The 16758-nt window shown below is 36.5% G+C and overlaps 1 protein-coding gene across 1 annotated transcript; it reads left to right on the top strand.

Moving 5' to 3' along the window:
- The first annotated feature begins 197 nt into the window (after positions 1 to 197).
- Positions 198 to 16643, top strand: LOC149420078 (cAMP and cAMP-inhibited cGMP 3',5'-cyclic phosphodiesterase 10A-like). Its single transcript, XM_089636947.1, has 12 exons — positions 198 to 378; positions 492 to 590; positions 1023 to 1225; positions 4196 to 4369; positions 5080 to 5228; positions 6190 to 6352; positions 8119 to 8237; positions 9002 to 9239; positions 9543 to 9698; positions 10227 to 10505; positions 14691 to 14860; positions 16319 to 16643. The coding sequence occupies exons 1-12, from the start codon at positions 198 to 200 to the stop codon at positions 16461 to 16463; spliced, it is 2076 nt and encodes a 691-aa protein (XP_089493073.1). The 3' UTR covers positions 16464 to 16643.
- Positions 16644 to 16758: the final 115 nt, after the last annotated feature.

Here is a 16758-nt window from a genome sequence, read left to right as displayed (position 1 = left end):
GCATACAGAATTGCTGTCCGAGAGAAAAGTCATTTCCTTTGTGAAAATTTTAATTATAAACCACAGAAAATATGTCTCTTGACGACATAAGTCATTTTAAACAAGATTATGACACGAAACACGAAGGGAAGGATGATACTGTTTTAGTCGGTCGTAAAAATTCAAAATCCAGCCGAAGACGAACAGTTGACAAGACAATGAAGAGGATTATCGCTCCATTTTGTAAAGTTGTTCGGAGGGGAAGAGGCCTCAGTGGAGAGGACAACTCCTTGCACAGAGATGTGTCCGAATTTCAAATATTCCTATCAAGCAATATCGACTTTACAGCTCTGTTGTTTGATACTGCAAACATTCTGAAAATGTCCACCCAGAGCACAGGTCTTTATGTCTTTATATAATAACATATCTCACTATAAATTTAAATGCAAGGCATTCATTTAAAATTCGTAATAAAAAATAATTACATCTAAAATTCAAATAACATCTTTCAGGTGTTTTGGTGTATTTAGTCGATAACATCAAAAATGAAATCTACCTCAAACCTCACCACATGAATAATGTTGAGAGACACAAAGTTAACTGGCCAATAGGTAAGATCTTAGACAATTTTATTACAAATTCTATCTGTATGATGTGATAATATATGAATATGAATTATCTACGTACTTGTGTGTTATATACCAACTCCCTGAAATAGAAATCGGACTAAATACCATGGCTAACTTGCTCAACACGAAGGGAAAGGAAAACATTAACAAATTAAAAAAATCTTACATCTTCCACATAATTTAGATTGGAATTAGACTAAGTAAATTTTGTTAACCATATTTTTAAATAAAACAATGTGTATCATTATATTCTTGAATATAAAAGTCAATAATTTATTGAGAATGTGGTTTGTCCCAATAAAACCACACGCTACATATTTTATCCCAGCAGACAATCTTAATTATCGCAAAAATCGATTTTAAATACATCCAAGAATATAAATCTAATATGACAAAATTTACTACAATATTTAGAGGAGGGTAAAACAATGGCCGCCCACGCTGCGGCAACTAAGGAAATATTGATCATTGAAGATGATGCAAAGGATACACGGTTCTCTGAAGGAATGACTTGGCCGGATGCCAAGACCGCCCTGTGTCTCCCAGTTGTACAGCCTGACAATACTTGCTATGCCGTTTTGGAACTGTACAGAATAAATCTGGAGCCATACGATGACGTTGGTATCTCTATTTTTTAATTATCAATAAATTTTGACTATGTATCAACATATGCTATCAAGCAATTTAAAAATTACCTTGCAACCAGTGTAAGATCTTCTTCTTCTTTCGTACTGTGGGGGGATGGCCAGAGAGGGGATATCTGGGTTAGTGAGCCAGTCTAGGGCCTCAGGCGTCAACCAGTGGAGCTCATCAATCCCACCCGAGAATGAATGCAGCAAGCATTCTTTGACCACATGTTCGGTGATCTGTACCGCACCGCAATTACACATGGCCCCACCTGTGCATCATATGGGCACAGCGGCTGTGGGAGGGAGGACCTTATCCCATTGACGGCGGAGCAGAGTTTACAAGGCAGTGAGAATACTGAGAATTCAAGCTGTTTCTCAGTGGGGTTGTGCATGAGGTGGGCATTTCTCATGTCGGCCGATTGCCACTCAAGTTTCCACCTATCTTCTGGAGTGTATACTATTGCGCTTATTTGCAACGCCTTCTTGTATTCCCTCAGTGTTGCAATCTCTCGCCTGATATTTGGCGGGGTTAAATTGCAAGTAAAGGGAGTCAGGGGAGAGGTGTAGATTTTAAAGTCCGCTGATGGTTCACATTGTGGCATTAAGTTGAACATCTACCATAAGTGTGGGCGCTTCACCAGCGTAAGATTTTGTTTTGGTTCAAACCAAACACTATTTAAAAAAAATATATGTTTATTAAGTACGCAGGTTTTTTCATCGACTTAATGACGATACAGTATTAAGATGATATCGACAATAAAAAGGTTATGGTATGTCACCCTAGCCGAAATTGAGTTATATATACAGTTTTTTTCTTAAAATTTGAAGTTGGGTCGAATGAGTCAACTCCCATGTAGATGGCATTTACATCGATAGCCAACTTGTACTAGGTTCAAAAAACGAGTGGATTCATATCACACAAAATTGACATTTTTTCATGATTTGGCGTTATGATTTACCATAAAAGTTGATTTTGTTATTTACCCTACATAACCCTAAAAGTGAAAAATTACACCCGACTGTTCAGCGAATTTGGCTTATTGGTGGTTAAATATACTTAACACATCAATCATTTTACTTCCTGCAAAATTGAACTTTTATGTCGTTTGAACCAATTAACTTCAAACATATGAATTACGAAACATACTGCAAGTCCTTTGACCTCTTAATTTTTTTTTGCATTTTTGGCGTTTCAGGTAAAAATCATTTGAGAGATAAATAGGGATCGCGTCGGTTAAGCCAAATGTTTTATTATTTTTTTTGTAACACGACAGCAATTTACTCTTATAAGCCACGGCGTTATGATCAGTTAAATAAAAATTCAATTGACTAACACAGCGGCCGTTATAATGCCCCATCTATAAGTGAAGTAGCAGTATTAATAGCTGGACAACACTTTGATAAAAAGAGATATTGTATTGCACAGCCATACCGACAGTTTGCAAAAAATCTCACAGTTCAACAGATCTTATGACAGCTCACAGTATCCTTTGATGCTGAGAGAAGACGGATGCGCCATTAATGTTTCTCAAGTTCACCCTATTAGTGGAGCATCTCTACGTAAAACGGTTTCATGCATGAACTACTGTTGCTATCGTATAGTGACAAAACATAACAATTTTAACCCCTTACTTAAAAAACCAATACTTGGTCGATCAATATGCAAAAAATAAATTGAGAGCAGGAAATCACGTTCGTCTTCAGGATGCTTTACGGTCGAACCTATGGTCATAAATCTTACTAGTATTATGCTGACGATTGATGTTTGGGGTAATAAACCGTGTTGCTCTGTCTCCTTCTTTAGCCAAAGCTTCAAACAGTCTTGCAGTGTCCATCATCTGGGCAAATGTGGATGTATACTGCATGTACACTGTAAGAATATCCGAAAGGTTGACTAAAGGAGGAGGAAGCGCAACACACAACACAGCTTATTACCCCAAATATTATTCATCATAATTATTTTGGCCGTTGGAATCTCAAACTACTGTTATTGTTCACGCCAGTTACTAATAAGTTGGTTACCTATTCAGATGTTGAATTATTATTTCAATCCCATTATTATTATTTGAATCTCCTTTCACCCATCCCCCCTTGGACCTATCTGACTATTTATCGCTACCTGCCACCAAAAAATTAACTTGCAACCTAAATCCGCATGCCGCAAATCGAATCCAATATCTCAATATTGGATTAAATTGGGTTTACCCAAATCTCACTTTTCCTATTTCATTACTAACATTTCCCTGTTCCTGGGGTTAGATCAGCATTCACAAAGAATATGGAAGTGAAAATACCTAAGAGTACAATGTGAAAAGCCTACCCACCTGCAGTACCTGATAAGTTCGATGAGTTCTTTATATATCTCTTTTATGTTCTGAAATTCTACATCATAATTTTAATCTATATAAATAAAAATGTAAGTGTTCGTTTGCTCAAAATCTTAAATTTCCAAAAGTTCTTCACCAATTGCTTTGAAATTTAGTCACAACGTTGCATTCGATTAAGCGTGTGTTTTCATATAAATTATATGCTTTTTAAAAACATGCTTTTTTGAAAAGCAGCGCCATCTATTGGATAAAAATGATTTTTTTGAAAAACAGAGCCAACTGTTGGACGTAAAAGCAACACGCGCTATTACAATTGTTTCTTTATCTGCACAGACAGACTGAGCAACAGCTACGAGTGGCGGGCTAAAGCTAGTGTTAAATAATCGCATAGACGGTCCTTAGATATGTTATTACCGAATAGTTATAATACAATAACTATTAAGTAATAAGATATCCTGCTCGGTACGATTTACACCAAGATTGGAACCCATAACCGCATCGCCAGGTATTATGCATTTATTGAATACACATGTTCGGAGATGTTGAGGGTATGACTAGTTTGATAAAGGCGTCCATCCAAATCATTATTCTCTCTAATAGTGCTTGGTTAATAATAATGCAGGAATTTCAGGAGCCTTTAAGAGCAGCCCAATGCTGCGCGGGGTGGATTGGGGCGGCGGTGCATCAGGCCAACAAGAGGGTGTCCATTGAACAGCAGCTGCATCTCAACAAGGAGCTGCTGTCCCTACTAATGCAATACTTTTCTGATCAAGTCAGCTTGGACAAGATGATTTACGAAATGCTTGTTGGTATTTTAGTAACAACAATATCAAATATTATTATCGGAGTGAACTTGTTACAAATACAAGACTAGCTATATGAATTTAATTATAAACATATATCATGTAGCATAATTTTTTTATTTTTTTTTAATAATTTTAAAATAAGTAAGATTTTGTATAGTTCAGTTTAGTAGATTCGGTTTTAGTCTGTGTTTGATATCAGTATATTTTCTATTTCAGATCTCCCTATTTTAAGTATCCAGCTTTTTATTTGAGATTTAAATGTTATAATGTTGAGGTTTTTGAGTGAGAGTGGTATTTTATTGTAGTTTAATACTATGATATAAGAAGCTTTTTTGCCCAAAAGTTATACATATTAGTAGTTATTTGTTGGATAAGTTTTTGACCATGAGATCTAGTGTTTCTATTGTACGTGTTTGTTGTTATTTCTTGGGTTTTGAACTTATGAATGTAATTGAGTATAGTTTTAGAATATAGTTGTTTAATTGACATGATGTTAAGATTGGTGAAGATTTCGTCAGTGCTAGTTCTTACAGGAACTAAAACTAAAACTAAAAACCTAAATCTCACCATGATTTGTATTTCGACTTCATGTTCGCTTTGCAATATTTTTATTTTACTATTTTTACCGTATTATTTTACTATAGTTTACCGGTATTCTTTAACAATAATATTTATTTACGTGATAATAATATTTTCCCTCACTGACAAGACCATATCAAAGAATTGCCTGAAAGCCATGAGGAGTACGCTTTACATCATTGACAGAGAGTTTGTTGGAGGCGAGATGATGGCTGACATATACGACGAAGGTTGGGATAGTACTGCTAGTGCTATTCTAAAGAAAAATCTAAAAACTAGGTTCGTAATTTAAAATAACATATTTTCATATGATAACTAACTAACTAACTAACCATCACGCCGTTTCGCCGCAGGGGTAGGCAGAGAGGACGGACCGCCAAACAACTCGGTCTTGGCACATACTCCTTGCCTCATTCACATTCATATATCGACTATTACATACTCTTCTATTATTCTGACTCTTGACATGGCAAGACTCAAGTATCTGATTCACTTGGTCGCGCCATGTCTTCCTCGGGCATCCCCGACTTTTGCTACCATTCACATTTAATTGTATATTCTCCTTACACTCCTTTATTCGCTCTACAAGCCCAAACCATCTATGCGTCCCTTTCTTGATCTTACTCATTACGCTTACATCAGCCTTGCACTCTTAGCGGATCTCCACATTTCTCACACGATTATAGATGGTTTTACCTCAGGGTTCTCATCCTTTCTCTACCAGTTCCATGCCTCACTTCCATACATCAGGGTAGGTACCAGCACTCCACTGTGGATTGCTAGATTCGCTTCTTTGGACAATTTTGTTGTTAGTTCAGTCCTCCATTAATGGAGTTACCTGCATTTCCCCTTCTTTCAATATATCTGTCAGCCTTCCCTTCTCTCGTAAACAAGATCCCTAACTACACAAACTCATCCACCTGCTCCAAGTATTCCTCATTCACAACTATATGCACACTGTTTTCGTACACTCTCTTTCAAACACCATGACTTGATAAAAATGACAAAAATTTTCCCAAACCATTAATGTGCATTCTGGAATAAGTTTTGTACGTCATCAAATGAATTGACACGTAAAATTAATAAATAGTCGTTATTAAATTACCTTAAAATTAATTTTATGAAGTAAATGTCCAAAGAAAATAAATTAGTTTACTTCTATATAAATAAAAGGCAATATCCGTATGTGTGTATCTTGTAGAGTTAATAGTTAATCAATAATGACTAATCTATATTTCAGTTTAGCAAACACTGATACGCCCCACGGTTTGGCAGCAACGAGCGGGCATTCAGTTAATGTAAAGGATGTGTACTCAGACGGACGTTTCCATAAGGAAGTGGATTCCATTTCTGGGGCCATTGTGCGTTCTGTCCTCTGCATACCACTCCGAGATAAAAATGGAGTAATAGGTAAGGTATTCCAAAAAATGCCTTTAGTTCAAACCCAAACAATTGAAACTAAAGCCGTCTAAACTAACACAGATCCACTCTTGAAGCCGACGGTTGAAAGCTCCAGGTTCACACCCGGTATATGTTTGCTTGCACGGTATTTATTACCCGTAATAATTGTATTAGACACATCACTGGCTTTAATTTCCTAAGTACTGTATCGTAGGCTTCGTTACTTTATTTTACTGATGTTCGGAGAGGGTCTCTTGAACATCAGTACAAATAAACAAAACCTGACATTGATCTGAATTTGTCAGACATTATCAGTTAACTTTGTGAGACTTTCAGATTGACCGGTTTTAAATAAATTTATGAAATCTTCGAACATTGTCAATGCTCTTGTTCATGCCAAATCAATTATTTGTCATTAAGTTCAATAATCATTTTAAGGTTTTAAATAATTTAGGCATTAGAAAATGGATTATTTTCTTTATAATGATGTATTTTTGGGGTATTATGTCATATTGCGCTTACTCCTTCTCTAGCTTAATTTTCAGACAGCGTTACAGTGTCTATCATAACAGCTGACTTGAGAAAATTATCAAAATAATATGACGATAATACTTTTGGCCGGGAAAATCTCAAATCATATCGGATTATTATCTTGTTTTGAAATGCTCAAAAACATTTTCTTCTTTTTCTAGGTGTTATTTCTGTCATGAACAAGCTCAATGAGGAAATTTTCACTTCTGAAGATAAAGAATCATTCTCAATTATTGCAAATTACTGTAGGCAGATTATACAGTATTCATATTTACAGCGAAAATGTAAAGCATCGGTAAGTAGGTACCAACTTTATTGTCTTATCATCAGTTCAAAAAATTAATATAAAATTAATTACATCAAAGTCAAAACTCAAACGAATTTACACTATTCATATATAAACTTGCCAAGAAAATGTAAATCAAAAACGAAAGTTAGGTTAGGTTGTGTAGTGGGGTATGGGCTTTCAGTAACAAAAAAAATTACACAAATCATAAAAAAACACAATCAAAAACTGAACCATAAATAAACCACTCACTAGATCGATATCTAGTGAGGGCTTTTTGTATGAAACAAATAGGTACTGGCTTTTTTTTGTTTTCTGTCAAAAAAAATGTGTAGTGTGTTGTGCCTTGAGGTTTCTTCTGCCTTCTGATCTCCCAGGAGTCACTTTTCGCTGCTGATTTCCAGATATTTATAATTTTTTTTACTTCTGTTATTTTCCATACTATTGTTGTAGTTGTTTAGTGTTGTGAATAATGGAGGAAGATTTCCCTCCTGGACCCCCTACAAATCCCCAGATCCCCCTCTGGACCCCCCAGACAAAGAAAATGTAGAAATTTCTGACAGTGATTCTGTCAGAAATTATACTATACACCAATGAAAAACCCAGAAAGTTTATTCCATAGACTTTCAGAGTTTTTCATTGGTGGATATGGTTAGGCAATCATTTGACGTCACAATGTTTCTATTCCAATTTTCGATCGGAGTTATACCCCCCTTCTCACAACTGAACTTCCTACTCAATGAAAATCTAAAAAAATGTCTCAGGACGCTGGTATTGCCAGAATGGGAAAGAATTTGTTATTTCTTAATGGTGAAAATAAGAACAGAATGTATTTACCTACACATCATTGGGTTCATAGGTATAGGGATCCTCTGAATGTTGCTTTTGATAGGTTTCAATGGATGGAAAATTAAATGAGCCATCTTATACAAGGTTTGTTAATTTTTATAGAAAAATCTGAACCGGGTTTATGCAGAGCTCTTGGAGAAGCACATGAAGCCTTGTGCACTTGACTTGGATTTGATGTTGGAAAATATTATCTCACCAGTGTTACCCCCCAATTTTGAAGAGTATGAACATTAATGTTTTTGAAAGACTTAAGTCGTTAAGAGCTAATATCCGGACGACCCGCGAAACAGCTGTTTTCGATACAAAGTTTGGATGATTTCTATTTTGTTTATCACAAAACAAAATAAGTTTTTAAATAAATAATGTTTTTCAATAAGGTGGATGAAAACATATATATGTATACAGAACCTCTAAAATTGTGATTTAAAGTTCGATTATGTCCTTTGATTCTAAAAACCGGAGATTTATAAAAATATTAATTGCTACAACATCAACGATGTCTAAACCGCCTATTAGTTTATTTTTTATTATTATAATACATAAAAGTTGATAGGTAAACTATTGTAGAGTCCACCTTCACCATTACATATGTATTTCATGAAATACTTTATATATAAAGGGTTTGTAAATTCCAATCTTCGTGAAAGTCCCCTTATTGGGTATTGAGAGCATCAGTGTGGTTTATTTATGGCATCAATACTTTCGCCTTACATGGTTGCCATATTTGGTCAGTTTCCAGACTTCCACAGAGAGTATTTTTGCTGTTGGACTATTCACAAAAATTGTAAAAAACACAATTTTATTTCTAATGTGTGAATAAAGCGGCGCTGTAACCTTTCTGTTTCCTGAGTTGTTTATAATTATGAAGAGGGAGAGGATACAAGGCTTTTTGGTTTTTAAACTTGTTAACTTCAACATAAAATCTTCCATACATAAATAATAATATATAATGACAATGCAATTATACAAATTATCATCTGTTTAGGTTTGAATGGTACGTTGAATCAGACTGCAAGGATCAAATTCCAGAATTTGTCTTCTACATGATAAAGAGATTGCCCGGGGGAGATCAACTGGAAAGCTATGTTTTATCAGAGTTTATTCTCTCAGTGCTGGAGGCCTACAGAGACAACCCTTACCATAATGCAGAACATGCATTCATTTTTGCGCACACAATGTATAACATGTTAATGAGAAATACAGAAAAGTTCACCAAAATCGAGGCGAGTAATAATAGATAATAATGTCTACAAGGTTTGTCCAAACTGATGCTCAACTGCACGCAGCGAGTGGGATTTATGGCGCTCCCAATTTGGGGAATATTGTGAGGCGGCATGAAGAGTGCGGAGAATGTCACCGCAGTACTGAGAGACTCTTCCACTCTAGAATGGGGTGCAAATACACCTGCATTTTAATTTACTTATTTAAATTCTGTATTTGAGACATGCTACGTTAGGTATATAAAACTTAAATACTTACTAAGATGTCGAATGTGTTTTTCATATTGTAAATGTTAAACTCCGTAGGGGCTGGCCCTTATCCTTGGTGGTTTTTGCCATGACATTGATCACCCAGGGTTTAACAATAGTTACCTGGTTGAGAGCAAGCATCCTTTGGCAGCGATGTACGTGGATTCAATACTAGAAAACCATCATTATTTTATCACGCAAAAAATGCTCTTGGTAAGATAAACATTATAAACAACTACACCAATTGATTGTTAACATTATTTTATTAAAAATTAAGGTTGGACGGTATCAAATTCTGTCACATTTGTGATGACCATCAAATCGCATCAATTATCGCCAGATAGAATTGTTTACATTTTAACGTTACACGCTAGATGTCGATTCTCAGATCGTTTGTGGCTGTTGATCAAATGTGATCAGGTGGTAAGTATAACAACAAGACCATTACGCTTGACAGATACATAATCACAAACTGTTAAAAAACTTTTTCCAACTGAAACGGGCCGAGAATTGGAGTAACGGAGAACAATAAAATGTTAAAATTTCAAAATGGTGTTTATTGTCAATTTGATGGTCATCAAATGTGATGGGAGTTTGAAACTTCTCTACCCAAGGTTCTTCAATTCTAAATGCTAATCTACAGTTTCCTGTAGGCACCACTAAATTCCAGGCTTCATCTCCGATTTTTATTTCGTCATATTATTAAAATGAACAAATCGTAAAGCACTAAAACTTTTTCAGGATAAGGGAGTGCTATCAGCTTTCACTGATGATGAAATCAGGGAAATTCTCGATGAGATCCGTTACAACATATTGTGTACCGACCTGGCCATACACTTCCGTATCCGAGCCCAAATGGCCCCCATAGTCGGAGACGGATCCTTTGACTGGAGCAACCCTCAGCACAGAAGGCTTATCAAGAGCATCATGATGACATCTTGCGACCTGGCGGTGCAGGCGAAGCCTTTCACGGTTGTCAAAAAGATAACGGAAAAGTTATACGAAGAATTCTACAATCAGGTAAAGTTGTAGTTATACAAAAACTTTAGGCCTTAGTCACATTACGCTATATTTATCATTACACCTGTTTCAATAATTTTATTGAAGGATATTCTAAAATATATTTAGAAACTTCACATCGATAGATGGAGTTATTATCAATATTATCGAAATAAAAACTTTTGATACGTTATTCTTTGGAATATTGAGATTAATTATTGGTTTGCGCTAGAACATAAGGTATATCTGTTATACAAATTGTTTTTTTATTTATAAATACAAACAATTTGATCGAAAAAAAAACAGTAAAAAATATATTTGCCAAAACTCGCGCGTGCTAGTCGCCTCGCTCCAGCAGCGACCCAGACAGCCTCAACGCCCAGCAGAGCCCCAGCAGGCCACCTTCTCAGGCGAGGACGGATGGACGTACCTGGGCCCATATAGCCGGAGGCTCTGCCCCTGCCCAACAGCAGTCCGAGCCCCAACCACCCCCACAGCCGCGCCCCTAGCCCTGCACACAGCAGGAGCACGAGCGAGTACCAACTTCAGCCGAGGACGACCTAGATTTAATGGCCCTGCTCCAAAGTCTTCTGTGCGTGCAATACCAGCTTGCCCGATGCAAATCAAAGACACTGAAGCTCATCATCTTGATGTAGCTTATCACGACCAATCTCAATGGATAATTCCGAGGTGGTGAGGACTGACGAACTGCTCGCTCTGGCTAATAACACAAACATCAACAAAATTGCATAAAAAACAACATACAACACCGTGAATCATACAACATACACTTTACACACAGACTTACCAAACATTTCTACAAATAAGCAGTGAGCAGTAGGTATTTCCTAATCTCCCGACTTCCTTCCCAAATACATAATGTTTATATGATATTTCATAATTTTTATGTGTATGTATGTTTATTCTCTATCTTCCCATAAGTATATATTAACATAAAAACAGACACACACACCCAGACACCTCAAAATGCCGGACATCATATACCGACGATAGTGAAGGCCACCTCTGTTTCAAGTTGAGAGACAGCCGTTTCCTCATGGTTTTCTGCGATTTTCCATATCTCCACAGGCGAATGCGGAGGAATTCCCTACAATAAGGCGCAGCTGAATTCCCCCCCGATCCCAACATAACACAAACAGACATGTACAGGGTTTTCCAATAAAAGGTGTTATTTTGAATAGCCCGCTATTTCGGTAGATGTTGCTTTTGAAGCTGTCATTTTTTGACATTTGACAAGTAGAAACTACGCCATTAATAAAAATGGAACGATACACGCTTCAACAATGCATTGAAATTATTAAAATTCACTTGAGTGAATCAAATGCAAATCATCTTGAGTGATGAGGCCCATTTCCACCTCGGTGGCTTCGTCAACAAGCAAAATTGTCGCATCTGGGGCTTGGAAAACCCAAGAGTTATTGTTGAAAAGCCTCTCTATCCTCAACGTGTGACTGTTTGGTGCGATTTATGGTCCGGCGGAGTCATTGGACCTTACTTTTTCGAAAATGAGGCTGGAGCAACAGTTACGGTGAATGAGTTGTGCTATCGAGAGATGATTAATGATTTTTTATGGCCGGAATTGGATGGTATTGATCTGGACAGCGTTTACTTTCAACAAGACGACGCTACGTGCCACACAATCAATGAAACCATTGATCTTTTACGATTGAATATCAAAATAACACCTCTTATTGGAAAACCCTGTATGTAGTATATAGCCGCCGTCGGTTGCTGGTGATGCTGAAGCTGAAGAATATGATGCTCCAAAACATGCAATTTTAGTAGGGTTTTTAGGTAACAACTTTTTCCATACCAAGAAAAACACAAGGCCTCTAAGTCTATAATAGCCAGGTAACATTTTGAAAACCCATATGAGGTAAATATTGTGAGGGGTAATGACGCCTTTCTATTTGTATAAAGAATATTAACTTTAAATTCAGTAAATTTAAATGATTCACCACTTCATGGAATATAAGAATCTAGAAAATCAAAAAAAAAAATACAGTGTGTTACAAGCCTACGCACGACGGAAGTGAAACTTTTAGTATTCTTCTCTCTCTTTTCATTTCATATTATTATTATTAAGAATGCTGTACATTAGTATTATAGTAAAGCATACATTTATTTATAGGCGTGTTGTTAACAAATGAACGTTTAACTAGATTCCTAATATTGACATATTTATGAGTAGCATGTGATAAAAAAAAATTAAAAGTTATAAAAATATGGGATTCGAACCCGGGTCCTGCATAACGAGTGTCGAACGCTCTGCCTCTAGACCGCGAGGAGAGGTATCTCGCGCGACGAGAACCGCGTATACAACGTGTACTTCTCAATTGACTTGTCCCGCGCTTATTTTTAAAACGGAGTTTGTATATGATATTATATTACGATACAAAATTCGCTTCCTTCAATCGATCGTTTCAAACAGAATTAGAAGGTTCGATTGCAAAAATTCTAAAAATAAATTACTCAATAAAAAAATATAAATGTGCATTTTTGACAACAATCATATAGATATCTTCTTATATGTATGCCTGACAAAGTCGCAGAACGAGAGCATTTTATCACTTTTCCTCGTATTAAAAAAATCACAAAAAGAAAAAAAAAATTGGTTAAAGCGGGGATCGAACCTCGGTTCTTCACGACAACAGTCGGGCGCTCTGCCTCTAGGCCGCGAAGCTGAATTTGGAGAGTGACCTAAACTAGGTATATAATATTAGCTAGGCTCCTATAGCGAAATGATCACGGTTTTTCGTGACGGTCATGAGTCGGTTTTACTCCGGTCCTCGAAAATGCATAATGCGCGTATAGAAGTTTCACTTCAAAAACAGTACTAAATAAATAAAATAATATTGGTTGTTTTTAACAGATTGTATGAGAATTGTCGCTTCCGTTTCACCTTAATGATAACTCCTAACCAGTGGCGGTCCGTGACTTTTCAGTGGGCTCGAGTACTACGATTAAAAAATACGACATAATTGATGTTGTAGATGAAAATGATTTTTTTTCCAAAATTTTAAATTTTTTGTTACATTTTTTAATTTGAAGAGGCTGTGCCCAGTCTGCTCCCGACACCCCGCGGGTCGCGACCCCCACTTTGAAAATGATCATCACACACCACATTTCAATTTTATTCACACGAAATACCCTATTGATTGTACAATTTAGTAGTCCCAGGTAGAAGGTTCAAATCGGTATACAGGGTGTATCGGCACTAACCCGACAAACTTTAACCAGCTATTCCTTAGCACATTTGGAGTAAAAAATGTTATGGGCACTTTGCTGTCCGGTAGCATTTTTTTTTCAATTAAAAACAAAAAAATTTAAAATTTCCACACTACATCACTGTCATTGGCGTTGCGTTTCGTGTTAAACAGCTGTTATAAGCAAGTGTGTCAAAAAGCGTCTTCGCTCTTTCGCACACACTAAATAATAATAGTTAAAAATGAGACGAATGGTGCCGTGCTATTTCGTTGTGACTGTAAACGTGCGCCAATATAGGTACACACGTGCATTATTCAACGGAATTCGAATAAAATATTTGCCAGATGGGTTTTCAAACTTTATCAAAGGATAAAACAGTGGTGACATGTGGTGAAAATATGAATAATAATTTTTTTATTAAAAAAAAACGTTACCGGACAGCAAAGTGCACATAAGATTTTTTACTCCAAATATGCTAAGGAATAGCTGGTTAAAGTTTGTCGGGTACGTGCCGATACACCCTGTATATCATTCTTCTTTACACCCTTTGTGTGTCCGTAAACGGCGCTGTATAAACTTGACTATTTACGGTATTTATAATATACTAAGGATTTTCTGTTCGGTAAGCGCAACAGTGTGAAATTACAAGCCCCAGTGAGTCCGACCGAAAAGAGTCCAATAAATCCGATTCCGAAGGCATTTGACTTACTAAGAGTTCGCAACATATAATGGAACAATTCTGGATTCACTCTCACTGGTTCTGAACTCATATTCAATCATCGATCAACAATGGCAACAATATCTGGACAGAGCGTGTGAAGTATATCTTAAAATTGACACTGGAACCAAACATTGGTTTATTATTATTATTAACTCCCGCATTATAAATACGTATTACAATGTATAGCATTTATTTTCGGATCAAGAATAAATCACTGTTTGAGAATTTGCGATTTATATTTTTACTCTATTCCCCAGGGAGATTTAGAGCGGGAGATGGGCTACACGCCGCTGAGCATGATGGACCGTACCAAGAGCTCCAATCAGGCCACGGAGCAGATCCAATTCCTGCAGATAGTGGTGCTGCCCTGTCTTCTGCTGCTGCAGGCTGTGCTAGCAGGAACTTCTCCGATGACCGACTTCTGCTTGTAAGTTCACACTGCAGTGAAACTCTCTTATAAGGTTTTCCAAGGTATCGGAAAACTTCTTAACCTGTTAATTATTAATAAACCAAATTCATATGATGTTTGCGACCAAATTTGGTTACCTAACAATTAACGTTAAATTTGTTTCACTATATCTTTAGAAAATTCGAGTGGGACGTGGACTATGACATTTTTCATTTAAGAATTAAGGTATAAATTGCCAAATTGAAAATGTAGCTCTGACATCCTAATGCCTGAATTACACCTACCGAGTGCTCGGCTGATGTGATCAGTAGTCAGTACTCGGCCTAGTAGCGGCCCAGTGATTGAGACGAGACAGAGGATAAAAGCAAGGCCCAATGACTCGGTCGAGTGAGTACCTCCTCTACCTGCATACTCGGCGCTTCACTCAAGCCAGTGCGATCAGTCGAGTCAGTCAGTGAAAGAAAAACAAATTTTTTTAGGAGTGACCTTTGTTGTTGTAAAACTCTCTTAATTTTTTTTCTCTTTTCCACCTTCGCGAAACCATGTTAACAAACCTTAAAATAATCTCAAAGAACTGACTCGCTCACTGTCTCTTCTACATGTGATCACCTCTACTCCCCAATAAATTGCTCAGCCGAGTAACAAAGCGTGCGGCAGGTGTGATTCGGCCTTAACAGAAATCATTTTTCTATTGACTTCTATGTTCTAATTAACCTCTCAGACAAAGACTTTTATTTACTATGTGTTCCTTTGAGAACTGTCAAAACGTGATAATTTTTGTGTTATTTACGAGTTTTGCTAAAAGCTTCATAACTCACGTTTTGGGAAACGTAGCCTCATTCTAAAAAATGTTTTGGAAAGATTATGAAATCCACTATCGCATTGTGTTGTAATACGTAAATATTTGCGTTTCTAAATATAAATTTTATGAAAACGTCAAAAATATGTATAAATCGCTTACCATTATTTCAAAGCCTTGAAAAATGTACCTTTTTCTGAGTATCATAAAGAAATAACACTTTATATATTGAAGAAATATAATTAAAAACTATTAGTAACCTCAAAATATTAACCGTCCAAACTAAAATATTTTTAATAAATTATTTAGAAACGCAATAAATTATGAACGAACAAGATGACAGATTCAATCGGCTTAGCTAATGCACCTCTACGTTCCATAGATATTCTTGAATACAGACGCGTAGTGTTATTCATTATCGATACTCTGTTTTTTAAATCATGGCAATCCGTATACTAGTGATGGAAATAAATCGATTTTTGTAAAATCTCGCGCGTTTACGTGAAAAGACGTTTTAACGTCTTGACCGCTATTATCATATTTACGTCTTTTGACGTTCTAATGTTCTGAGTGGTTGATTATTTCACATAAATCATAGATATCAAGTTGGTGACTGGGAGACTGTTAATGGTTATTTTGTTTGACCGGATGCTGGTGATAAAATCATGGTATTTCAGGCAAGCAAAGGACAGCTGGTCGGAGCTGAACGAACTGCGAGGAAAGAAGCTGTGGCAGCAGATGGACTCCTTTGCAAGATCCACTGTCAACGTTACCATCAAGAAGGCTCACTCCAAAGAACTTGTTGAAAACCCTGAGCTGTAATACAATTCCTGGAATTTAGGGACAGTACGAAGTACTAATTTCTGAATTAATTAAAATCATAAAGATACTAAACATTGTTGATATTTTGCATGAACAATGAAACAAACATTAGTTCCTGTTTTGAGGGTAAAAATGTTTCAGCTACAAACTACTACTACCAAAGATATTAGAAGAACGAGATATGCTATGTTGGCCGCCGGACCGTAGCCGGAGTACTACCTAATTAGGGTACTTTGAACGGTATCGGGACGTGTACGCACAGAAATCTGTTCTATGTATTAGTGCGGATACCTTA

The sequence above is a fragment of the Hesperophylax consimilis genome, chromosome 11 (genome assembly GCF_061612785.1).
Source record: "Hesperophylax consimilis isolate HC1 chromosome 11, BYU_Hcon_1.0, whole genome shotgun sequence".
Taxonomy (NCBI): Eukaryota; Metazoa; Arthropoda; class Insecta; order Trichoptera; family Limnephilidae; genus Hesperophylax; species Hesperophylax consimilis.
Note: the sequence above shows the minus strand (reverse complement) of the source record. Positions and strands in the feature narration are given on the sequence as shown.